The 26,055-nt window shown below is 41.9% G+C and overlaps 1 protein-coding gene across 2 annotated transcripts in view; it reads left to right on the top strand.

The window, feature by feature from the left end:
* Positions 1 to 2,680: 2,680 nt before the first annotated feature.
* Positions 2,681 to 26,055, top strand: part of PIKFYVE (phosphoinositide kinase, FYVE-type zinc finger containing) — a 61,572-nt gene continuing 38,197 nt past the window's right edge. Inside the window, exons 1-10 of one of the 2 annotated variants that reach the window (XM_059820167.1) lie at positions 2,681 to 2,852; positions 4,407 to 4,559; positions 10,101 to 10,219; positions 12,982 to 13,153; positions 13,883 to 14,090; positions 16,633 to 16,722; positions 20,002 to 20,140; positions 22,809 to 22,966; positions 23,781 to 23,892; positions 25,616 to 25,763. In XM_059820167.1, the coding sequence (XP_059676150.1) occupies positions 2,681 to 2,852; positions 4,407 to 4,559; positions 10,101 to 10,219; positions 12,982 to 13,153; positions 13,883 to 14,090; positions 16,633 to 16,722; positions 20,002 to 20,140; positions 22,809 to 22,966; positions 23,781 to 23,892; positions 25,616 to 25,763 (1,471 nt within the window). The remainder of the gene's footprint in view (positions 2,853 to 4,406; positions 4,560 to 10,100; positions 10,220 to 12,981; positions 13,154 to 13,882; positions 14,091 to 16,632; positions 16,723 to 20,001; positions 20,141 to 22,808; positions 22,967 to 23,780; positions 23,893 to 25,615; positions 25,764 to 26,055) is intronic. The other variant, XM_059820168.1, reaches the window with a different exon arrangement.

Here is a 26,055-nt window from a genome sequence, read left to right as displayed (position 1 = left end):
TGTATGGCGGCGGCGCCCCTGGGCTAGCCCGGGGGTCGCTGCGTGGCTGCTGCCTGCGAGCAGCCTTCCGCTGCTTCCTTCCCGTCCCCTCGCAGGTGATCTTCCGGGTCCGCCATCCCAGGCGGGCGCGTGTCTGTGGCGGGGGAAGGTGGGGAAAGCAAAGCAGTCAGCGTGGCTCCGGCGCAGAGGTTGGAAGTGAAATGTGTGTGTGTCATGCACTTGCGTTTAAATTGCGACTGTTCAGCTTTTACACCCGGGGTGTGTTAGCCAGGTGCCTGGGAGTAACATCCAAGTAACAAGGAGTGCCTGCACCCTTTTGCACTGAGCGGTTGTGGGCAGTTTTATGGGGTGCAGGTTGTCACTGCTGAACGTGTATGGGGGTTCACAGCCATACTTGCACTCTGTGTTTTATTGGTGATGAGTTGGTGGTTGCTGAAGATGTTGCAGCCTAAGGTGGCTTCAGATACATCCCCCGTGGCTGTTTTTGGTAAGGATCCTGAGGAAGATGTAGTCTGGTTTTGTGCCTGTTGACTGATATGTGCACCTTGCTTTCTGATTTTCCCTAACATACAAGTAAGTGACTGTTTCCCTGTTTCTTAGCGGGGGGGAGAGGAGTGTTTTTCTTTTAGTGGGGGAACTAAAGCACTTTAAGAAAGGGTGATACACTCCATAGCTAATGTGTTGTGCAGCACAGAAAATCCAGGGTTTCTGGAGCTAATCCCAAGCACAGTGCTCTTCTTTTCAGTCTGTTTTAATTAGGCTAGTACTGCCATCACAGAAGCAATTACAGTGTGGGGTTTTTTCCGTTGAAGCTAAAGTTTTTTTTTCCAAAATCACATATGTGGTATATGCAAGTTCAGAGACTTCCTTGTTTTTTTGTCTTGCCAGGCTATAGTCAGTTGCAGAGAGATGAACATAGTTTCCTTTGAAACTTCTGGTTGACTTCTTAATGGCATTTTTAATGTGGTGGTGTAGGGGGGAGCACATCCCTGTCGTACATTTAACAAGCAAGTTATCAGCTTCCTTAAGTATTGAAGAAACAATTCCAAATTTACCTGGAGATATGCTCTTGAAGGCTTTTTCTGTGAACTCTGGTGTTTAAGCATGTTCAAATCACCTGTTTGAATAATATTGCTGAAAAGCACAACAGCAAAAAATACCATGACTTACAGGGGAGAGGGATGCGGAAGCATTCCAGACTAAGACTCAACCTTACATAAAAAACCTGACCAAAGTTTCTCCTGAAACTTTGTGAAAGACGTTTCTCTGCTTGCTTTTTTAAGGATATGTGAATATCAGGAGAAACTCTGAGCTAAAGGTGCATACTATACAGAGCAACAAGCGAAAGTCCACTGAGAAGTCATATGATTGACTCACAGATACCATCTTTTGTGCATTCGTTGTAGGAGTGGTCAAACCTTGCCACATGAGCTGCACACAGCTTGTTAGCACTTCCATTGTCACTTGTCAACCATGTGGATTTTCTCTGGACAGCATAAATTTTTAGTGTGGCTTCTTAGAACTTGGAAGAAAATAATCTAGTCAACAAAATATGCCTGTAGATTTTAGGGAGCAGTAGATTCTAGGGAGCAGTTGTGGAAACTGGAAACTGGTATTTCATGAAGGAGCATGTATCAGCTGCTAAGCAGGAAGTAGACTCATACAGGATTTTGATCCTTGGCACGGGTAAAAGTCAGCTGTCACGCGAAGGTTCTGTCAGTTCCCCATGTTCCTGCTCTGTCAAACGTTTCACTAAGTCTGGCTTAAACAAAGATGAAGGTAGTAAGCACTTTAGCCTAGCAGGCTAGAAGTGCAGGCTTAGTGAGGCAGAGTGGAAGAAATCAGGTGTGTACTGAGGTTAAAGAATATGGGCTGTGGGAAAGTATGGCTCTTGGCCATGTGAAGGCTTTGGTACACAGCAAGTAGGCTTAACAAGTATGGCTTCCCCTAATATAGAATGTGGTTGGGGTTTTTTTATTTGTTTGATTTTCCTTAATGTAGCTACTCTTGAAAGCAAGGAAGTTTGGAGGTGTTAGATATGACAACAAATAAACCACAGTTTGGGTTGCTTCCCTGGTAACTTGCACAAGGCCCTGTGTTGTAGTGCAGAGGGGAAGGAAGCAGTGTGCCACTAAACTTAATCTTTCAGTCCTGCTTTTGTTTGCAGTTCATTCTGTTTCTCATTTTGAAGTTAACCTGGACAAACAACGAGTACGTCTTGTGCTTGCTCAGGCATGCCTGTCTTCAGTTTTCTTGTTACAAGGGCTGCAGAAGTCACAGCATTGACAGCTCTTCTCTTAAGCTGAAGTTAAAACTTCTTTGTGATACGCATGCAGAGTCTCCATTTGAAAACTTCAAGTTCCCATAAAACAGCAACTGGAGTGTGTTGTCAGGCAGTGTAGTGGCTGTTTACTTACTTTGATTGCTCTGGATGTTTAACTAGGAGCTCTGAATTGCTGTCTGCAGAGATGCTGATCCCTTGCCAGTGACTAGGCAGGGGACATGGGCTCCTAACTCTGGCACTCTTGACCTGTGCTAATAGCAGATGCCTGTGGTAGGTGGGGTGACTGTCCCCCCTCCAGCATCTAATGAGACACCTCCTTTTCAGTTGGCTAAAGATGTTCTGTTTCACCACCCTGTGTATAATGCATGTTGCTGAACTCTTGCCAGGGCACGTGAAATGGCCGCAGATGACAAACGATCTCCGACACTGGACTCTACCAGTGATCTACCTCATTCTCCTAGTAGTCCGTCTCATCTCACTCACTTCAAACCCCTGACTCCTGACCAGGATGAGCCTCCCTTTAAATCAGCCTACAGCTCTTTTGTAAATCTCTTCCGTTTCAGCAAAGGTAAGTGTTTGGGGGAATATGTGTGCATGGATTGTGGTGCTGTCTGTTTTACTGATGCCCTCTGCTGCCACGTAAACTTGTAAAAAGACCTCTGAATATAAGAACATAATGTCAGACTGCTGACCAAATGGATGGTGAGTCAGTTCTTTTGTGAGGGATGTTGTGTCTTGCTTTTGGGTGACAATAGTAGAGCTTTGCTGTGGGAGAAGATAGCCAGCATCTTGCAGCTAGAAATCTGTGGCTGCCCATGAAGGTCAGAGACAAGTCAGTTAGTAGATAGCTTCTTAGCTGGGCATCTGGATTTCCTTTGCCTGTATGAAGTTTTTGGGGCTAAAAGCAGGAGTAACAGTCTGCCAGCCTATATGAACAAAATGTGTCCTTCCAATGCAAGTTCTTACTCCAGACTTCCTCGACTCCTTGCCTTTCTGTGCATCTTGTACCTTCAGTTGGGTGGCAGCTGAGCTGCAATAAAGCAGTCAGAAATTCCACGCTTAATTTGCATGGCTTAGGTGTTGCCCATCAAGAGGTCTGAAGTGTTGTGAAAGTTTTGTATATTAAAAAGTACTACTTGATTTTGGCCTTTATGCTACGTGTATCATGAAACACTTATATTCTCAGTAGGCAAGCTCTTAAAGAACTATGTGAGGGGGTTTTTTTGTGTCAAAGAAATACGCTCTGAAGTGTGGTGAATGAATGCACCTTGGTTTTGTACAAAAACCGTATCTCTGCTGGAGATGGCAAACTGGTCAGCTGCTTTTGTTTAGTCTGTTCATTATCTAGCTCTGTTAAGCATACTTCTGCAATGTTTGGGCTAGGGAAAAAGGGCCAAAATAGCTTTTTACATAAGCAAACTGATCTGTTCAGACTCCACTTATGCAGAATGAAAAATAATTACTTGGTATGACTGCTAGACTGCTGTTAGTTTGCATAGTAGAGTATCACCTGTGGTTATTAATTTATTGGAAGTAACATAAGATGTGGTCAATATTTGCTTCACTTGTTTGTCTCTGACAAATGTTGCTGGAGTCAGCAAGGTATTGTGTTGAAAGAATGGGAAAAAACCCTTGAAACAGCACATGAAATGGGCATGTTACTGGAATCAATGAGAACCCGTCCATACTTGATCCTTTGATGGAAAAGGGTGGTTTATTAAAGGCTGCAGTAACTTTAATGTGACCTCAGTACTGGCTTCTAACATAACTGAAAAACTTTTTTCAGGGCAGAAGCTGATAATGAAATGTAGCTATTTCATATAGCAAGAATAATTCATACTTGCCAGTTTGTTTTTTTAGACACTTCTCATGTTATTTCAGAAACAGCCTGAGCCTTGACAGACAAGTTCTACATACTGGCCTGTTTACATGTTTTGTATGGTACTTTTCAGACTAAAAATTCATGTCTTTTTTTATGTATAATCATGATCCAAACAAGCTGTTTATGAGAGTTTTTTACCCTTAGTTTTGCATGCACTAGTGATTTTCTTTATCACGTCTGAACAGTTGGTTTCTTGCTTTTTGTCAACTCCAGATGATGGCAGGCTTTCATCCCCGGCAGAGAGAGCAGAGGCAGGACAGAGTGATCCACAAGCGTTGAGTGGTGGCTGGTCCAGTCCTCAGCATCCCACCAGGGCTCAGTCTCTGAGGTCACCGGTTCCTTACAAAAAACAACTGACTGGTGAGCTGCAAAGAAGATCTTCTACAACCCTGGGTAATTTCAGCTCTCTGTGCTACAAGGGATTGTTGTACTAGCCAGTCTGGGATGCTTCCAAATGAGGTAGAAGGAGGTGAACAAAAGTTCATTGACTGTCTAGATTGGTAGCAGAATTCAGTATCAGGCTACACTGCTTCTGTTAGTGAGGTCGCACCTTAACCTCAGAAGCACGTTCCCTTCACCCGTCTTGGTGTTACAGCAAGACACTGTTGTTGGGGCTCTTCTGTTTCAATTACAAAACAGTCTGGAACAAAAGAGGCTGCCAAAACACATCCAAAGTCTTAAAGTCACTTGAACCTTGCTCCTGAAAAATTTCTGCTTTGTCTCGAGAGACTTCAGTTTCTTAATAGCCACATGCAAACTATAACTTTAGAGCTCAGTCTGAATGGGGTTGATATTTGTGTGTTCAAAGGAGTTATAAATGCAGGTTTGAGCTTGTAGCTGTTTTGAGAAGATATGAAGAGGAATTTGTGTCTAAACCTTTTTTATTCCTAACCTTGGAACTATTGCCAGATGCCATACTGAATCTCTTTTAGTTGGAATGGGAATTGAATGTGATTTCAAAGGTGCAACTGTGTAATGGCTTTATGAAGATCTGGAAGAGCTAGTAAGTAGATTGCAGGGGTTCCTCCTGAGATCTGCCTGGTTACTGTCAGCCATTTGTGATAGCCTTGAGCAAACTGCTAAGCTGGGTAAAAATCCTGTGCAAGACAGTATTTCCAAGAGTATGGTGCCTAGTGCAAACAAATTGGATCTTAAACATTGTTAATGTGTATGGGATTTTTAGAAGGATGCCTAGTCTTGGTAACCAGGCAAAAGTCCTGTACAGATAACTACCATTTTCATCTCTCTAAGTCATTTGCATGCTGTCTTTGTTGAACACAGTCATCATCTTCCTCCTTGTCCTCCAGTACTGTTTGTACTATTGAGTTGTAACTGTCACAACAAACCAGTTAAGTTGGTTTTTTGTTTTGGTTTGGTTTGGTTTTTTTAAAGCTTTTGCTCAAATGCCCCAAGTACAGCAGTGTGCTCTTGGCTGATTTGCCGATTTACTCTACTTCATTCTTAGGTACCTCTTGTAAATTGTTTGGAAATTATCTGGGGATTACAGGTTAGAAACCTTTGGGTGAGGTAAGTTGTTTGGTACTCAGAAGGCAGAAATAATCTTGCTGTTTGACTTACACTGGGAGTAGGCAGCCAGGGAGATGAGACTTGGTCTAAGGTGTGGGGGAGGAACTGTTGCTGCATTATTCCAACTCCTTTTCAGGACCTCCATTCATGTCCCTGGGTTTGGATGAAAGTACGCTTAGAAAAATGTGATGGTGAATCAGCCTGGAAAGAAGTAACGTTAGACCAAGCAGGAATTGCTGACTTTTTGAAGAGATTTCTGTTATATTGGGTGCTGAGTGGCCTGACTCACTTTGATTATCTTCCCCCAAATAACCTTGCTGCTGTAACAAACATGAACTCTGTGTAATGCAAGTAAAAGTGTACTGGATTGGTGAGGAGTTTTCAGGGGAGGTTTTTCAGGTCATCTCACTGTATTTGAAGAGGGGAAAAATACTTGCATCTTCCCTCTCCAAAAATCAGGCATTGCTTTTTTTAAGCAAACCTTAGAAAATTAATTTTCCTGCCTTCTTGTGTCTTAAAAGGTGCTGAATAATCAGGTCTTTGAGGATTTCTAAACATTGAGCAGAGGAGAATTTTACTTCTGCCATTGCAGCTGATGCTGTGCTGCATAAATAATCTTAGAAATTATTCTCATATCTAAAGAATGAAAAGAAGTGATGTGATTTACATAAATACCTATACTGGTAGGTCAGTTCACACACTCAGCTCAATGAGAGTGAGGTGTCTGATTGGGTTGAGTTTTCTTGCAACCTTGTATCTGCAGGCCTGTAAATGTCTCTCTAGGCTTGGCCATTACTCAGGTACTGCGTAACATCGGCAAGCGTAGGCAGGAAAATGAGTTAAGTCCTTCACAAAGGTCTCTTTAGCCTACATGAGTTTAAATAACATGCCAAGCTTAAGCAAACTGAAAGGAATAAATAAATAAAAGGCTGCTGGTGCCTCTAAACAGTGATGGAATGAAATTGCTCCTGAAGAGGCTGACTCCCACCCCTCATCTGTCTATTAGCTGTCACTGTCTACACAGCAGATACTCTCATTGCTCAGGAACCATGCTGGCTGACAACTGCAAGCGCAGAACAACATGGAGGGATGGTGGCTTTTGAAGGAAACTAACTGGCATCAGATATGTAGGATTTCAGTTGTGTGCTTCCCTTCAGGACTGCTTACACAAAAACATTATAATAGCACCTTACTGGCTTTTGTGAAAATAGGAGAAGCTGCTGGTTGCCTGGCTTACATTGGAGGCGCTTTGTGGGTTGTATGGCTGAAGAAGCAGTGCTGAGACTCTGCATTGACTTCTGATTCCCTCTTGGGTAATCTGTTGCATCCTCATGTGCTGGAGTAGGGTGCTGGGGAGCTGGTGTCACCTCTACAGAGACAGTGGGTCCAGCTGGTTGTACTGGACTGCATGTGTCTTTGTGTGCTGTCAGCTGAGTGCTTTCAAGGTGCTCGATTGAACCAAAATAGTCTCATACTGAGACAATGTCACAGCTTGCAAATCCAGTTTAAGGAGAACTAGAAATGCTGACCAATTGGAGAGGGAGCATTGGCAGTAAAAACACTTCTAGCTTGTTTCCCTGTAATGCAGGATAATGCTGTTAATGCTAGACAATTGTAGCAGACTGGCACTAATTGGGAATGGCAAAGGAGCTTAGTAGGAGTAAGGAAAGGCCAGTGATCATACGAGGACGAAGAAGGTCTGAGGGAAGTGTGTGGTGGTTACTGGGAATCATAAAGAACATGACTTATTACCAGAGCATCTTTTCTGTTGAAAAAGGTTTGGGAAAATGAAAATGCATGTTGTAAAATGAAGTTAAGGACAGCTTTCATACTTCTCATGTCAGTATTTTGTATGGCAGTGACTTGAGGAAGATGTGATGTTTGAACTGTGATAGTGAAGTCGAATGTAAAATGATATGCTTTGGCAGTGAATAACTAGAAGGCAATTCACGTTGATTTGTATTAGCAAAACTGTGGTATCCCTGGTGGGACTATTTGTTTATTGTTGAAACTGTGTGAAGCTCTCTGTTGTACCTCTTGTGTTAGTGTATGGTCAGCTCTCTTCCTGTAAACTGAAACTGGCAGTTAAGTTGCAACAAAGCAGTTCTCGTAGTGTTTTTGACTTAGCATTCATTTTAAAGTGAATGACAAAATACACAGGATCATGAAAGAAACTCTGGAAAAATATATTTCAGTGATTCAGTAATTGAGGATGCAGAACAATTGCATGACTTACTGAACAAATCTTTCTGTGGACTCAACTCAGAAGAGTGTACTGACTAGGTAATCACAGCTGGAATGGTATGGCAGGTTCCTTCCCCGTGATCACAGTTCAGATGGGGAGAGTAGGAAAAAGAGGAGAAAAACATGTAGTATTTCAGAGGATGAACAGGTTTTGCCCAAGGATCAGCAGCCATGAATACATATATACATATAGGAAGGATGAGGGTTACTGTTGGACTATGAGGGCTATGTTTTTTTTTTTTTAACTGTAGGAGTTACGTTTTAGCTGAAGAAGGATAAATAGGTTAGAAATAAGTCAAATTGGAAATCTAGATTGGGTTTCTTTTGGTATATTGAGGTTTTGTTCAGTGAACATGGATAGGAATGGATAGGAAAAACACAATTGCTACATTAGCTGGTAGTCCTGAAAAGATGTGTTCCACATTCATGTTGGTGTGTTACATAGAAGGGCTGAGATGCAGCTGGCTTTTGTTTGTTAAATGCAAAATTATATCAAGTGAAAAATGACTGTCTTGTATGACTCCTACTGCTGATGGCATGCTTTTTCTAATGTAGATGACAACCTTTTGACATTGTTTTATGTAACACAGAGAAGGGCATTTAACTAACAAGAGAACCGTCCTGGAGTTACCTGTGTCATTTCCTCAGTGGTGTGTGTGTGTGTTCATACTTCGGGAATCACTTGTCTGCCAAGATTTGTAGCTAGTTAGGCAGGAGGCCTGGTAGTAATTTTTTTAATTGGAAACAACATTCCTGGAAAGAAGATACTCTTGAATTCAAAAGTTACAGCAGGAAGGTCTGGGAAGTAAATGCAGCATAGATCTTGTGATGGAAGGAGCAGCCAAAGGTTTCTATGGTGTTATCAAAGTTTTCAGGAAATATTAAAGTCCCTTTAATCACCCTAAAATATTCAACTTGGTACTGTCCAAAAGTATATTTGTTTGATTTTTTAAAATAAATTCCAAGTGGCTAGCCACAGAACTGGGTTTAAACACTCTAGAATTTCTTTAAAATCATCCCCTGTTGTGGATTCTTTGTTGTACATAGGTCATGGAGCAGCTATATGTGGGCTGATTAACTAAAAATGTCTACTAAGAACCTGAAGAGGAGGCATGGAATCCCACATTTTTAATCACATTATTCTAAGGGGTTTGATCTCCTGCACACAAAGGAATAGCCTAGTTGTTACTGCACAGCAACAGTTAACAATCCTCTGCTAGTGCTGTCAGCATTCCCGCTGACATCAGTGATATCTAAAGGAGTAAACAGAAAGCAGCCATGTCTGTTCTTCCTGTACTAGGGGGAATCAAAATAAAATGCTAGCCAGATGGAGAGCAGCAAAGCTGGTAAGCAACTTTATTCAGAAAAGTTGTTCATGTAGAAAAGGGACTCTGAAAATGTTTAAATGTTCAGGTAAATACAGGACTGTGTTCGCAAATCTTTCTGGACAGAATGATCCTATTTGTAATTCATACAGCAATACTTCTAAGTGATCTAGCATTTTATAGGAATGAAATTAACAGTGTTACCTTTTTATTCAGGAGTCTCTTTTCTATAGTTAATCAAGAATGACTGTACAAGTTCTCAACAACTTGGCTTTTTTCTTAGAAAATAACAAAACAAAAAAACCTAAAAAATGTAAACTTCTGGATGCATGGTATTAAGAGTTACTGTTTTGAATAGAAACTGAGCAATTGAGTCCTGAGACTTGCTGTAGTCATTTATAAATAAGTTCTGATTAAGGCATTGACTTACACCAGTCCTAGACTGAATGTGAATATTGTTGCAATTATTTTGTAAGTGTTAATATCCTAGAGAGCATTCTAAAATGAAACTGCAGTGCTTTCTAAAAGACTATTACAAGGTTCATATAGTAGGTTGAAAATAACTTTGCTTCTTTAAAAGATATTTTCATTCTCAGAGAACTTAAATTGGTTCTTGTAAACACAGAGGATGGTATTTAAAATGTCAGTCAAAGCAAGCTATCTGGCATCAGGAGCTCCTTTTGGGGGAGAAGAGTGCAAGGGCGAGATGTGATACATGCTGTAACTTTGTAAAGTGCATACATCTGTGAACATTTCTTCCTCTAATGGGGTTTTGTGTTGTGATGTGAATGTTGATGTATCATGGCATAAATGAATACTGCTCTCCCTTCCCTTACAGACAATCGAAGGAAAGTAGAACCGCCTCTTGGAGGTCATGATCCTCGAACAGCAGTTCAGTTAAGAAGCCTCAGCACCGTTTTAAAGCGCCTCAAAGAAATCATGGAGGGGAAAAGCCAGGTACTTCTTCTGGGGGATTTGTAGGCCAAACTGTCTAGAAACTGAACTGTTTACTGGGCTTCTCTGAACTTCATTTTTAGATACATCATGGGGATTTTTTCAGATGTTGGAAATATAAGTGAATAAACTCAAAAATCATTGTGTGAGTGCAGGGGAAACAATTTAAGATGCGACTTTTGACATGTCAAACATCTGTCATATTGTGTGAGTGAAACATTGCAGTTGCTCAGCTTCTTGAATTTGGACCAGATGCTCTCATTTCAGATTCCTTCCCACTTCTGTATTACCTAATCTAGTATTACCTGATGGTTTTCTCCCTTGAAGGCTAACCATGGGCAGGTGAAACACATTGACTGTCACAAATACTAATGAGAATTCTGAGGATGAATTAAATCTGCTACTTACTGTGGTAATGATTGGTCAGCAATATTTGATTGAAAGGCTTGTCCTGTTAATCAATTTTGATCCAGCTGAATAAGGGTCTGGTGGTCGCTACTGACTTGCTGATTTCACCTCCCTCTGCTGTGTTGAACCATGCCTTCAAGAGGAGGATCTAGTTGAGAAAAGAAGCCACAACTATTTATAAGTGATGATATAAATAGCTGTGTCTGGGAGCAAGACATGAACAGGCAAAAGTACATTTAATTAAACTGAATTAAGAGGAAAAAGGCTTTTGGCTTGGTAGCTTTTACAGGTAGACTTTTAGTAAACTCACTTAGCTTCCTGTGCTATTCTGCTTGTAAGAGTAACTTTGCTTTAGTAGAAAGGGCAATATTTTTGAGGGTGAAACAAAGCCTTTCATTGCAGTAAGCAGGGCACTGGGTTTGGCCCCTACTAATATTTCAGTTTGTGGGAGCTTCTGAAGGCCCTGAAGATTTTCAGCATCTTTGAAGCTATTGCAGAAGTGCTCAAAGAGGCAGGATGCAGCAGTAAATGAATATGTCTAGATCTTTCTCTGAAAGCGGTATGTTAGTTGTCAGCATGCTGACTTCTGTACAAATGGTGATGCATCATTGCCCTTGACTGCAGCCATGTCTTGCTTGAATCACTCCAGTCAACAATTTCTTCCTACTGTGGACTTTGTCTGTCCCTACAGCAGACCACTTTACTGTTGTAGAAAGCATGTGTCAGATCCTGGAAGGTGCTGCTCTAATCAACCTCTACTGCTAATGGGGGCCAGACTTCTGTTCTGAACCCTTCCTTGTAGGCTGTCCTTGTCATGAGTGTTGGCTCTGATTTGAGCAAGGCAGAGAGCTGGAAGGTGTCACCAGCAATGGTTGGGTTTCTAAACACCCAGTTGTGTGCAAGTGGGGCAGAGGCACTGCTGCTTGCAACAGCCACTGTCTATGTGGCAGAACCAGAGGCTTGGCTTATCATGCAGAGCTGCAGCAAAAACTGTTAATCGCCATCCCTTGCAGCTTTGCAGCAGTTCCTTGGCAAAGCTCTTCACTGCATCTTTCCCTGCTTGAAGCTTAGTGTTCATCTTAAAAATTTCTGGACTCTCTTGAACACTAGACTGCCTTGAGCAGTCTTCGACCTCTTTCTGTACAAGTTTTCTTGGGTAAGGGCAGTATGAAATTGTTGTCTTGTTGCTCATAATTTTGAGACCATGTTTTGGTCTCAAAATTGGTCTAACAGCTATGTCAAACTTCAGTTTGTGAACATCCAAAAATAAACCCCAGTTCAGGGTATGCTTTTTTTTTGGTTATGTGAAAATTGGAGTATGGATCACCTTTCTTCTCTGTGGTTGCTCTCTTCTTGGGTTGTTTTGAGAAAATTCTTGCAGCGCTTTCTCTTCCTAAGAAAAACCCAGACTATTCAGTCCCTCTGAAAAGGCTTATTGCCAGAACTGAACTCTAGCAATGAGTGTTTCATGGGCAGAGCTGTCATGTGACCATTAGCAGTTGTCTCCATCCATAGTAATTGTAGCTGGTCTGCTCAGAATCGTAATTGAGAGATTTGTCTTGCTCTTTTTATAGCTGCAACACCAAATGGAAGTTTTAACTCTTTGTTTTCAAGTCTTGAAAACAAGACAAAAATTCTTGTGGCTGCAGCCATGCTGTAAATCAGTATATGTCGTTATCTGCTGAAAGTGTATTCCACAGTTGTCTTCACATAGCAGTTAACCTGGAGTTTGGAAACAACATCAGTCTGGGACACAGGCTTTTACAACTGTTTACTGAGGTTTTGAAGAATTTGATTATATAACAAAACTTTTTACATGTATCTATAATCCTTTCAAAGTACATCCCGGTATTATCTGTTGAAATGATCTTCCTGCACTGATAATTCCTGATAACTTGCTTTACCCCTGGATAACAGCTTCAACTAATGTGTGAGTTTTGGTTTGGTTTTTTTTTTTTTTTTTCCCTTTAAAACTGTGCTAATTGGGGGCCTGTCATGTGCTGGGGCAAATGAGAGGGAAGAGCAATCAGTACTTCATATGTTTGTTTCTTCTTGACCTTTATCTATAGCTCATGATAGTTTTTATCTGCTTTGCTTCGATCGTGGATCAAGAAGGCAAAGGCTTACTGATTTATTCTCACAGTTAAGAACTCTCTCAGCCTTCTGGCTCCCTATAAAACCACATGAAAAATCCTTTCTGTGCATGTGTGTCCTTGTATGCAAAAGTGTGCACACACATACATATATGAATGTATGAAATTGTCCTTTTCATGTGCACAGTCTACAAAGCAACCATTAATCTAAATATGCTTTTTTATTTACAAAAGAAAGGTTTTCTCTGATGCCTTCCCCTGTAGGACGGTGACTTGAAGCAGTACTGGATGCCTGACAGCCAGTGCAAAGAATGCTATGACTGCAGTGAGAAATTCACCACCTTCCGTCGGAGGCATCACTGTCGACTTTGTGGTCAGATCTTCTGTAGTAGATGCTGCAATCAGGAAATCCCTGGAAAATTCATGGGCTACACAGGTAGGGTTTATCTGTTCAGAAGCAGAACATTCTCTGTGTGCTCAGCTCTGTTTGGACTACTGCATTTTAGATTCTGGCATGTGCCAGAGAATGCTGTACAGCTCTCTAGTGGGCTTAGAAATAAGCAAAAAGAATCACAGGACCTAATTCTACCAATTTCTTCATGCACAATGGTGAATTATGCCATACCTGCTTATTTCTACCAACACTACATCCATGATAACAAAACAAATATGGCCAGTATTTAACAAGGATGTTCGCTACAAAAAGTGTGCTCAAGTAAAAGCTGCTTTTAGTAATGGTAGTTTTAAAATGTAATGAGCCACGTGTTCTAATTGAGGGTGAGAGAAACTTTTCCAAATACCAATTACCAGACTCTAGACATCTCCTGGTGGAGGTAATGATTTCCAGACGTCAGCTGGTATGTCATATCTGACTGGCTATGTACCATGATTTCGGTGTGCACATGTGCTCTCTCTCCCTGCCCCTGCAACCTGTCTCTCTTTTACTGATCAGGTGCTATGCATCATTTGACTTGGAGAAATTCCCTGAGTGTATAATTATCTGGGGTTTTGTTCTTTAAGGGAATATGAGAACTAGACTTAAACATGCAAAGAGGTTTTGAAACAGGAAATCCTTCTTTTCCCATTACTACACACCTCTGATCCTGTAGGAACAGAGTACTATTTGTTCCTGTTCACTTACACTCTCTGGTTCCCCTTTCCATAGGGGATCTCCGAGCCTGCACTTACTGCCGCAAAATAGCCTTAAGCTACGCACACTCTACAGACAGTAACTCCATTGGAGAAGACTTAAATGCTCTGTCAGATTCTGCGTGTTCTGTATCAGTGCTGGATCCTGGCGAGCCACGCACACCAGTTGGGAGCCGTAAAGCTAGCCGCAACATCTTCCTGGAGGAGGATCTAACCTGGCAAAGGTAAGGTGAATGGCTTCACGCTGAGCTCCAGAATCTTAACTGTGTTTTCAGGCTGATACCTGCCTAAACAAAAGCTGGTGGCTTCCATCTAGGAAACTTAGGAGTATATCTCCTGTAAGAAGAATCTAATCCTGTGCTTGCTTCTAATATTCTTCTCTTCAAGTTGAAATGTGGAAACGTTTCTAGTGGAGTTTTAAATTATTTATAGTTCTTCCTTTAACCTATTGAATCAGTGATTCTATACCAGTGACAGAGCAGGCTTTTAGCTTCAGAGTTTAAAAAGGCAAAACTGAAAAACATCCCTTCTAAGCACCAATGTATCAAGAGGCAAGTCAATGTAACACTGCTGCTTTACCTGTCAGGTTTTGGATTGGGCAAGAGAATGTAAGAGACGCTGTCTGTGTAGATAAGAGAGAAATGGTGAAGTAACCACCTGTTTCAGCTGAAGTGGGATTGAAAGGACAGCTATAAAGGTTCTCTGATCTCCTTTCAAAGTATATTTCTTCTTATTGCTCTTGAATGAGGGGATCTTTAATTTTGGAAGATGAATAAATGAACACTGTACTTCTCAAGTGGTATGCAAGTTAATTTCTGAGGACCTTGATTTAATTTAATGTGGGGGAAGGAAGAAATAATCAGATGTGGTGTTTGTGCTCATTTCCCTAAAAACAGAAGAACAGGCAGATGTGAAACTACTGAGGGGGTCCTGAGTCAGAGCCTTTCTTTAACTGAGGTGTAGTGTTAGTGACATGTGCCTCTCTCAGCGGATCTCTTCTAGTCATTCTGATAGTATTAAAAGAAAAACCTCAAAAACAGCTGTCTTCAGAAAATGCCCTGACTCTTTCTTTGCATGTTGCTTTTCAGAGTATGGTGCTCCTATATGGAAACAATTAAATAATCAGCTTTAGGCCTAAATAAAGCAAAGTACTTCTGGTTTAATGTCTTGGTCATCTAAAGCAATAATGTTGCAATGCTTGGGATAAATACTACCAAATTTTGAATTAGGGAATAAGCATGTGCACTTGGAATGCTTCTCTTCAGGTGTACAAAATACTAGAAGGTATCATTAATTCTGTCTTCTGATGTGTTATTATGGGAATTCAACAGCTTGTAGGCATGAACATGTAAAGAAAGTATTTATATCTTTCTTTTGGGCAGTTTGTAGCACTCCAGAAAAATACTGCCTATTCTTGAAAGACTGATAACTCTTTCTGTACTAGAACACTTAGTCTTGCTGGGAGACTGAGTAAATATGGGCTGCTTTTGTGTGTGAGAGGGAGAGAGATTGAGACTAGGTAGTTTATTGTTGCTTTAGGAGGATTAAAATTTTCTTCAGTGCTTGTTGCTCTTAAAATGTAAAACTTTGCAGTGGGCTACAGTGCTTTTTTTTTAATACTGCATTTGGTAAGTTCCTGATTGACCTTTGGAAGTTTAAATTCAAGGCACTGAAATTAAGTGGCACCACAGTGGAAAGTGACAACTCACAGCTTCATAACAGAAGCAAAGTTTTTTTCTAATATGTGGCTTCTCTATGAGAAGTAGTTTGCTTCAGAAGAAAACTTGGGAAATGAGTGTCTTCCCAAAATAATGTATCTGAGGTAAGGATCTTGCCTCTCCTGCTGTCATATGCTGCAAAGAAGTGAGAAAAACATTTGGGGGAGTGATGCTGTATTTACTTGTCTGACGTTGCTCTGCTCTTTGAGCAGTTGGAACATAGAGGCATTTAACTAACTTGAAGGGTCGGGTCCTTTAAAAGTGAAGGAGTGGCGTACTCTGGGCAAATACAGCTACGCCGGCAAAGTTGTATTGTGCATGTTTTCTCATGAAGAGCATTATGCTAGTAACATGTCCACATCCCGGAGCACAGCCAGTACAGCTGTATCAGTTGGAGTGTAGTGGCTTATATCTGATACAGTTTTTCCAGTAGGAATTTATATTGATGGTGTACAAACATCTGCTCTCCTTCCTTCTGGGGTGGAAGGAAAAGGAGCACAAAGGTAATAGTGATCAGGTTAAACAATGACAGAAGGTTGTCAGGCTGTCTTGGTAAAAACTGTCTAGCAATAGCTATAGATAGCATTGCTTGGATTGCAAAGATGATGTGTTGGGGAGATGAGGGCAATGCCTCTACCTCCAAAGCATGAAATAGCAGCCTGTAAGGAAGGAGCATGTGTAAAAAAGGGATATAGGGGAAGAGGGTGGGAAGGCAGGATAATACGAGAAGTGCGAAGAGGCTGTATTGTCCAAGACTTGAGTCTGAAGGGGCAAGGCTTGAGCGTTGTCCTCCAGATTTCATTGGCCTACAGATTGGGAAAGATTTCCCTATTACCTCATTGATTTAACAATCATGTGTGTGTATAAGAGGTAACATTATAATTGACTTTTATTTTAATTAATAATAACTTTTAATTATAATTAAATTACTTTAATTTTAATTAATACTTATTTTATTTAATAATAACTTTATTTTAATTCCAGCTGTTCTGATGCTGCTGCATGTGGCAAATCTCTAACATCTGTAACATGCTCCTTTTCCTTGCAGTTTGATTCACCCAGACTCTTCAACTACCACGTTGTCTGCACGCCTTGGGTCTGTCCAGGAGGATGCAGGGAAGTCACCAGCTAGGAACAGGTAAACTAATAATATCTGAGTATTTTCTGTTCTGAACGTACTCCTAGCACACTCTTCACTGTAAAACCTGTATTTTGGGTCTTGTTTTTACTGAGCATGCTGTTTCATGTCTATAATGGGACACCCCATTACCTATATGTGATGGTAAGGAAAGACCATTTATGTACATATTCATATTAATAAATGTACTACTTTTGAGGAACCTGTAGTTTGCTGCTGAGTCAGTCAAATAGAGGTGGTGGTGAAGAGAACAAAATGGGAAAGAAGTGGCTAAGAAAGGTAGAGTTATGAGGAAGCTGAAGAAAAGGGGTAGCAGAAATTTGGTGATGGGAGGCAAAGACTGAGGTCATAGAGGAGCAGAGGTGTAGCTTTTGTTTGTTTTGTGCTTTCCACCCCCTCCCCTATCTGCTCCCTCTGCTCTTCCATTAAGTAAAATCTTGACTAAGTTACCAGGCTTCCTTAGGCTAAAATCCCATCATACGTCTTCATGCAAGAGTGCTGGAATGAACTTGGAAGTGTTCATGAGAGCTTTAGTATAAGTTACGAATGCTTGAGCTTAATCCCACTAAATAGGCTGGTATTAGAAGAACAAGTAATTTCCACTTCACAGTGCTTCTGCTATGGTTCTGGTTACATACTTCCATTATGGTTAAACTGGGGAAATAAAGATGAGGCAAGGATATGAGGAACAGAGCAAAGATAATCCAAATTTCAGTGTTGGAGTCAGGAGACATTCAGAGACTTCTTTGCATTGGTGTTACAGGAATGCTGAATGTTTAGGAATTTGGAGGGATCTGGCAGGACCAGCAAAGACTAGGGATCTCAGCTGAGAAAGATGCTGGGTGTGCCTTTAAGGGAATGGACTGCTTGGAGTCTTTCTCTTCTGTGTGATGGGGACGATTAGGAAGAGATGCACACTGACTGGGAACCAAAGATCTCACCTAGGGGGAGTAGAATACTGGTGAATAAACTCTTACCAAAAATCAATTCTGGGTAAACATGGCAAGGAGTCCAGACTTAAAAGTTCAGTGCTAAATAACTGCCGTCACATCAAAAATGTCTGAAACCTTGAGGATGTTCTCCTGCTTCCTGTTTGAATTGATGTTGTCTATTTTAAAAGGTGTTTGCCGTTTGCTCACACATGCAGTAGTAGGAGGGTTCTAAGCTGGTCCTGGCAGGCCCAAGCTGCTCATTCAAGTTAAATTTTAACTCTCTGGCTGTTCATGGCCTCACCATAGTACTTACCTGTCTGGACTCACATTTGAGAAGTGACGATAAGGTATAACCTATCTCTGTCAAAATTCTGAACCTGTGGAAACTAAGCTATTGGTTTTGGGTTAAGCAATGCTAGCCTTTAGGTCTTCTCAAAGCAGCTGTAGATGTTTCTTTGAGGCAAGCTTGACCATGCCTCTTTCCAGACGAGATGAAGCAAAAAAGATGCAGATTGAGTGCATTTAGATGCGGGTAGCAGAAGTTACTTAGTATTATTTGTTTTCCCTGTGGGTGGGGTATATGTGTTGGTTTTTTTCTCAGACTGATTATTTATGGGGAAAAAAACCAGCACAACAGTCAAACGTTGCAAAGCAGAGGGATTCGAACTTCTCCTTTGCAGGTCCTTCTAAAGGGTAGGGATTTTCATTGCAAAATCTCCCCCTCTGTTTTTAGAAAAGATAAATACAATAAAGTCCCGAATGTAATTGTTGATGATAAAGGCACAGATAGGAAATCTGACTGTTCTAACTCTTGCTTAATGCCCTTTTACACAAATTAAAAATACCTGCTGCTTACAGGTAGGTGGCACAGTTAAAGTAGCTGTTGTAAAACAACTGGGAGGAGTGCTTAATGATGGACTTTCATGTCAGTCTCATTTTCCACATAAGAATGCTTTCTGTTAAGCTGCATAACTCTGCCAGTTATAACTTTGTTTAACGTGAGAGCATCTGAACAGTAGAAGACTAGCAGAGTTTTAGCCTGCCTTGAATGCCTGACTATGACAAATTCGTTGCTTATCACCCCTAGATGTATATGGATGTAGTGCCAACATAGTTTCCTTTGATTCTGCATAAATGACTAAAAAAGACCTAACTAAAACCCTTTTTCAGCCCAGTATTCTTCCTCAAGAGGCGGAGGAGGAAAAAGCAGTGATTTTTGAGACTATCATACCTTCAGTGACTGCTTCCTTGCAGTACAAAAGCTGAAATAGGGTGGCATTGCTATTTCATGCCTGGGCTCAGCCACATCATCCACTGAAAATTCTTGGGAATAATTAGACAGTCTGTTAGCCAGTTAGCAAGCTCTGTGAAGCTATCTGAGTTTTATTCTAAAGACTAGAGGCTGGCAACAGTTCTCATCACTGAGACTGCTGCAAACCTCTTGACTCAGTTCAGCATTGGCATTTTGAGCTTCTCTGTTGCTGTATGCAGAAGCGTTTTCCATCCTCAGTCCTCAGAGCATTGTTAGCATGAATAGCTTACACTGCATGCTTTTTGCTGCTGCATGATGAGAAGTTGAAATGTTGTTATTCAGAGGCTTAGTCTAGTTGTGGGATGTTGGAGCAGTGGGATGTTGGAGCAGAGGTTATCTGGAACTTGTATTTGCATTTGTAGCTTTGCAATGATTATTGCAAAATGGTGTGTTTGTACTGGAGTGCAGAGCCAAGATTTCCTAACAGCTGGGCTGAGATCAGGTGGATGCTCCATATCACAGTACAAGGAAAACTGCCAGCTGGAGTGACCTCCAGCTTCAGCAGACAGTTTAGCCACCTTAGGGAACAGGTGCTCAAAGTTCTAGACTCTGCAAGCTGTCAGCCATATATTTCAGAGAGCTGAGGAAAAGGAATTTTAAATGGGTCAAAGAGAGGGGGAATCTCAGTGCCCTGTTACAGGGATCCTGGTGTTGGCTGCCCTTGCTGGCATCTGTCTTGCCTCCAAACTGCTGGAGCTTCTAATTACTTAGCATCCCATCCCTTCCCCAGTCTAGTCAAATGCAGACATATGTTAATTGCTGTGCCTAAACTTAGTTCTAACTGCTTCCTACAAAGAGCTTTACAAAAAATTATGTTTAACTTAGACGTTCCAAAGCAATACACTTGCTTCCTGGGGAACCTTTCTTCTGCTTCGACAGGGGAGGAAGCTTTAAGGAGTAAGTCTGTACTGAGAAGAGTGAAAAATGTCACAGGCTTAAGTTCCTTTTTAACGTGCTAAGATGTCAGTGCCTGCTCTGGTGAAGCATCTCACAATGTGGACCCTTACACTTCAATTCTTCTCTCTTCCACTACAGATCAGCCAGCATCACTAACCTGTCACTGGATCGGTCAGGTTCACCAATGATGCCTGCCTATGAGACATCCGTCAGCCCCCAGGCCAGTCGCACACATATGAAGGCAGAGACCAGCGAGGATGAGCGCAAAATCCTTCTGGTACCTTTCACACTTCTGTTTGTCTTGCTCTGTGAAGGCAGTGAAGTTTGCCTTTCTGGCATCATGCTGCAGGAGTATCTTGCTGCCTTTAAAGGCTCTTGTCTGAGCACTCTTACCTGGACCCCTCCTCCAGGTGGTGCAGGGATGGAGAATACTGATGCTGCTTTGGACACTTCCATCTTCCTGAAACAAGTCATAGTTTCATGTGGTGTTTGCATAAAGGTGTTTACAGTTTTAGTCTTGGGAAGTGTGTTACACATTGTGGAGTTGGTGTATGGTGGCTCCTTGTGGGTTAAACTTGTCATGGTTGCAGCTGTAATGCAATGACCTGATTCTGTATTTCTCTAAGTTCACATTTTCCCTTTTATAGGCCACATAATCGGAAACTTTAAATGGCAGTTTCAAAATGGTTACATCATGATAAATGAGTTAGAGCTGTTACAGCTTATTGGGCCAAAAGATAACTTGTCTCCTCCCCTTGTTTGCAGAATAAATACAAAATTTTGTAGAAGGTTGTAGTGATGTACTTGTTCGAAGAAAAATCAATGTGCAACGGTGTTCTGTGTAATCCTATTATCCTCTCCCCACGGAAGCAGTGTTGTAGGCGGGAGTTACTGTACAATGTTCAGTAGAAGACAGGGTTTCTTTTCTTTGAGGGAGGGGAATTGTTTCCAACAAGTGGGGCAAAAAGGATGCAGAGAAGGGAAGGGAGTGTTTTTCACACATTAAAAGATACAAGATGGCTCCCTATTGCCAATTTAAAATCAGGAAGGCTAATTTCTGTGTTGTCAGGTATTTGCCTGCTGTCAGCAAAATGCATACAAGTATTCCTGAGGGTGCAGAAACACTCTAGTTCCTGTTCAGTTGCACAGCTCCTTTCCAAGGTACTCTGTAAATGGATAACCATGTGAGGGAGAAACTTTTTTAAGGCACGTCTTTACACCACCCTGGCCCGTGTGTGTATGTTAATGCAGGAAAAATGAAATTTAAATGCCATGAACACAACTTGGACCGAGATGGTCAAGTCTCAATGCACTTCAGCTTCACATTGTTTAACAGTTGTCTGTTTCTTTCCTTGGGGGAGAAGAGGATTGGTAGTATCACTTCTGTTAATGTAAGAGCAGAAGATGCAGTGTCAATTAATGTAGGATTTTCTGTGAATTCTCACTGTTTATTTAATGCCCTTAGGATGTGGAGATGACTTTGTATCAGGAGTTAATTTAAAGCTTAACATATTCCATTCAGAAGACTAATGAACTTTGCTTATGAAATAAAAGGTAGGGGAGGATGTACGTACACTGGCGTAAGCACATACTTCTGTGAACTAGAGGTCAAAATCCTTGAGTTGAAAGGTTTTGCTGTGTTCTGCCAGTTTGTCCAGTTTACTGAATTCACCACGTGAGTTAAGGGTAAACTACAAGGCAGCTGAACTGTGGAATCGCCAGTTGCATCAAATCTTGTGATCCTGTGATGTGTTCTATCGCTGATCCATTTGACTCTATACCTGGTATGGAAGGGGAGCTGCTGATGTTGGTTTCCGGATAATACCCAGGACAGCCACTGCTGGAAATAAAGCAGAAAGCCAGTCCAGTAACAGAAGCGGAGCAAAACTCTTGGATCTCAGGGCACCCTTGGGAAAGTGCAATAATGTGGGTCTGGCAGTTAACTGGAAAGCTGAAACCAGTTAAAATTTAATTAAAGCTTATTTTTTCTCTTACACAAGAATAGAATGAGTGAGGCATTTGAGAAAGTGAGCTGCAGTGTCTGTTCTCCACCCCTTGGGGTGCTCTTTTGCTCTCTCAAAATAATCCCTGGTCCCAGTTTCCACTCTGTAACCGTGGATTGTGCTGTGCCAAGCCAGGGTGCCTGTGGGAAAGCAAAAAGGGCCAGGTGCAGAGAGACAGGTCAGTTTGGATGGAGCGTAGCCTACACAAGAGTTGGTGCACATGCTTAACAGTCCTGAATATAAGTTCAAGGTATAGGCTGAAGTGTTCCAAGTGGTGAGGGGAAGACATCCACAGATTCAAAAATGGTTAACTGAGTTGGGAGGGGTACACACCTTTTTTGCTTAGTGGCCAAAGCTAGCAGTGTCTAAAAAAAGGCTTGATACTGGACAATAAAAAAGGAATCCTCAATAAGAAATGGTATCCCAGAACTTGAACATAGCAGTGTGCATTGCTGTGTAAAGTACTTGCTTTATATTTGGGCTTGATAATGGACTAGTACGCTTCACAAAGCCTAGGCTGAGCACAGATTATATAGAAAAACCCTCTTCCAAAGGATGAGTTTTCATTGTCCTCTATATTTACACACATCACCTGAGTTTGAGAATAGGGTGCAAGAGGGCAGTAGTGAGAACGTAAGTATCTTGTAGGCAGTACAAAATCTTGCCACATTAAAAAAAACCCCAAACCTTAACTCTGAGGGTACCCACTTTGTTTCTTCCTTGTTCTCAACTTTATATAAAAGGAAGGGTATAAGGAGCTGATCTCATGTCTGTTTGCTGTTTCTGTTTGCACCTTCACATAGGTTGTGCAGAATGGCTTAGATTTTATGCCTGTTTGTGGAGGGCTCTTGATCTAGAAGCTGATCTGAGGGTCCAGGTTGATGCCCTTGAAACCAGTGCTAAGGTCAGACTAATAAGTAACTTGCACATCTCCCTGTCCAGGACTCAGTCCAGCTGAAAGATCTGTGGAAGAAAATCTGCCATCACAACAGTGGGATGGAGTTTCAAGACCATCGCTACTGGCTGCGGACACATCCCAACTGCATTGTGGGAAAAGAGCTCGTCAACTGGCTCATCAGAAATGGGCACATAACCACAAGGTAACCCTGATGCTTTAGGACAGCAGGTGTCTTCTGTCTCTGTGGCAGGAGGTTGTGAGTTTTAGCTGATACAGAGTACCTTAGACTGCAGAGATAGACCCCTTTGCAGGGAGATGAGAAAGAAAATTCAGATCTCTTCCTTACTGCCTACCAAAGAAGGTAGGGTTCTGACTCTGTGTGACCCAAAACAACAGGGCACAGGGGGCTGTCTGGTTTGGGAGCCGGTGTGGGAGGCAGCTTATGAGATGAATATCACTCAAACAGTTGGAGAACAGTGAGTGTATTACAAAGACTGCCTGAAAATGTTCACTGATACTACAAAGGGCAAGTTTGCCCCTGGGATCAAAGATCATGAATAGTGCTTGACTGCTAAATTTTTGGTGGGGCTGGCAGGCTCTTAACCTTGTAAGCGAGTATAAAGAATCTGGTGTATTTAACTGTGCGAGACAGAGATAAAACTGAGATGGTTCGTAAGTGTAGCGCAACAGTCCTCACTCAGCAGAGATGCTCAGTGTGTATAACTCAAGCCTACAATATTGGAGGAGCACAAACTATATGTCTTAATCGTCTGTTGGACACCTCAGCTGGGTTTAGAGTACTGGCAGTCTCTTCATCTGGCTCCATACTTGAACCAGTACACTCTGCTGCCTCCCCATGATATTTTAAATAGTGTCTGGTTAAACATGGCAGTGGGATACTGATGAGTCAAATAGCGCGTAGCAAATGACTCTTTCCTTTTGTAGCATGCTTGTACCATAAACCATGTGTGTTTAGAACTAGACTTAGAAAACCATCTCTATTCTTACACCTCCAGGGTCCAAGCCATTGCAATAGGACAAGCGTTGGTTGATGGACGCTGGCTAGAATGTGTCAGTCATCATGATCAGCTCTTCAGAGATGAGTATGCTCTCTACAAACCGTTACAGGTAAAAGGGTAGGAAAGCTACAGTTCTTGCTGGGTTTGGCTGCTGACCAGAATCTTTTCTAATCTTGTTCTCAGCAGCCATTGTATGTTTTCTAAATCAGCTCTCCTGTACAGAGAATTGGGGTCCAGGCCTTTTTCCTTAGTGGTTTAAAGCCTGAGAAAGTTGTGTTTGCCCAGAAAGCTTTGGGGTTGTGCTCTGTGGAGGATAAGTTGTTGCATGTAGTGCTGCCTAAAGTGGAGATCTTCCACGGAGGCCTTGGAATGGCACAGTCTGTGCTTGTGGCAGCTGTGCTGTCATGTGCAGAATCTAGAATTTGTGTGCAATTACTGGTGACTGAGACACAACGGTGGTCTTCTGTTTCAAAGTTCCTTCTTTAAAAACTTCCAAAGAATGGATATTTTAGATACACAGTATTGGATCTTCCTATATATTGTATTGGTAACCTTCTTCTGATCTCCAGTGATGGCAGTAATAAAGAATTCAGTGCCTTAGCCACATGATGCAAGATTGGGAGGAGGTCTTTGTCATGTCTCCCAAATAGGACTGGCTAGCTGAGGGGGGAGGCAGAGAACCAGTGACCAGAGATACTATGATACTGTATTTCATAGCAATGAAACTTGCTGAGGGGTAAGAGCAGTCACTGGCCTGAGTGATTGCATTTTTTTTTAAACTTGAACAAGATATCTCTGTAGCCTCTCTGTTACCTGAAAGGATTCAGTTGAGTCTTCCATGTTCTTCAGCTTCTCACAATAAAGAATGGCTCAGCTGCCCATGGACCTCAGTCAGAAAGCTTGCAGCCATTAGCATCTTGTCTTCCTCATACGTTTCAGCTCTTGGCCACAGTCACGTGGTCTTCCATTGAGATTGCTCTGGGCTTCATCTGGCATCTCAGCTAGATAACTGCACTGTCTCTGTTTGCTAGTAAAAGCTTGTCCTTAACTAGCAAATGCTTGTGGATCCCTGTTTGTAAGGGCCTTAAGTTATTCAAGGTTTAAAGCCAATTCTTGTTCTCATCAGCTGAAAGCACTGTCTGATTTCATGGACAATCTCTTGGACAAGAGTCAGGAGAAACAGTATTGTTGACTCAGTTGCTTGCTGCACTCACTATAGCCAAAGGAGTGATAGTGAGAACTTCCTCTTGAAGTGGCTGGAGGCATCAGGATGGCTGATGGAAATTGCTTAGATGCTCTCCAGGTTCTCACACTCTACCCAGGCTTTGTTTTGACACAGTAGCCCCAGCTAGAGCCTGACTTGTGAGTGAAACCCTTAGAGCCACTTTGGTCAGTCACAGAGTTGCTCCAGTAACTTAGAGTTAGCCTCCACCAAAAGCTGCATGTGCTGGTTTCTGGGCAAAGGATATGGTCGTTACCCACCTCAGCTGGGGAGAGGAAGCATTCAAAACTGCTTAGCTGGATGTGATGACAGAAAATGTGCAGTAGAATAAACTTGCTGTTTAGTGCCACTTAGTCACAACTTGTGTGGAGGTGGGGAGGAGGCAGAGACTAACCATGTGGGAAGTGTAAAGAAATACTTGTTTCCTGTTCGAAAGAGTTCCTATTTCATGCCAAGGGGGGTGGCTCTGTGACTAACCTGGCTCAGCCCACTGAGAGTATCCTCTGATTTTTTAAAATGTCTGACCTGCATTTGTAGCAGGCTGCTTTCTAAGGCTACTTAATATTTCAGCAGGCTTGTACTTTCACACCTTTTCTTCCTTGTTTTCTAGAGCACGGAGTTCTCGGAAACTCCATCTCCAGACAGTGACTCTGTGAACTCTGTAGAGGGGCACTCTGAGCCATCCTGGTTCAAAGACATCAAGTTTGATGACAGTGACACAGAGCAGATTGCTGATGAAGGAGAAGATAACTTAGCCAGTGAGTTTCACTTGAGTCTTGTTCCCGCTCTGCCTTCTTCCCTGTGATCCCCAGTCTTTCAGGACGTAGTAGCTTAACCGTGTCTTGCTTTATGTTTGTTTGTGTGTGTGTGCATGGGGCTGTAAGGATCTAAGCAAACTATATTCTAGCTAGTCCTCCTGTTTCTTACGATGGATACAGTATTTTGTATTTAGTGGAACTGGTAAAGCTTCATACTTCTAATGGAGGAGAAGCATGTAAATTGCTGCCTTCTGTTTCTCAAGCAGACTTCTGCTTGTTTTGGGCCCTACAG

Source organism: Gavia stellata, chromosome 8 (genome assembly GCF_030936135.1).
Source record: "Gavia stellata isolate bGavSte3 chromosome 8, bGavSte3.hap2, whole genome shotgun sequence".
Lineage (NCBI taxonomy): Eukaryota > Metazoa > Chordata > Aves > Gaviiformes > Gaviidae > Gavia > Gavia stellata.
This window is presented reverse-complemented; position numbering and strand designations above follow the sequence as displayed.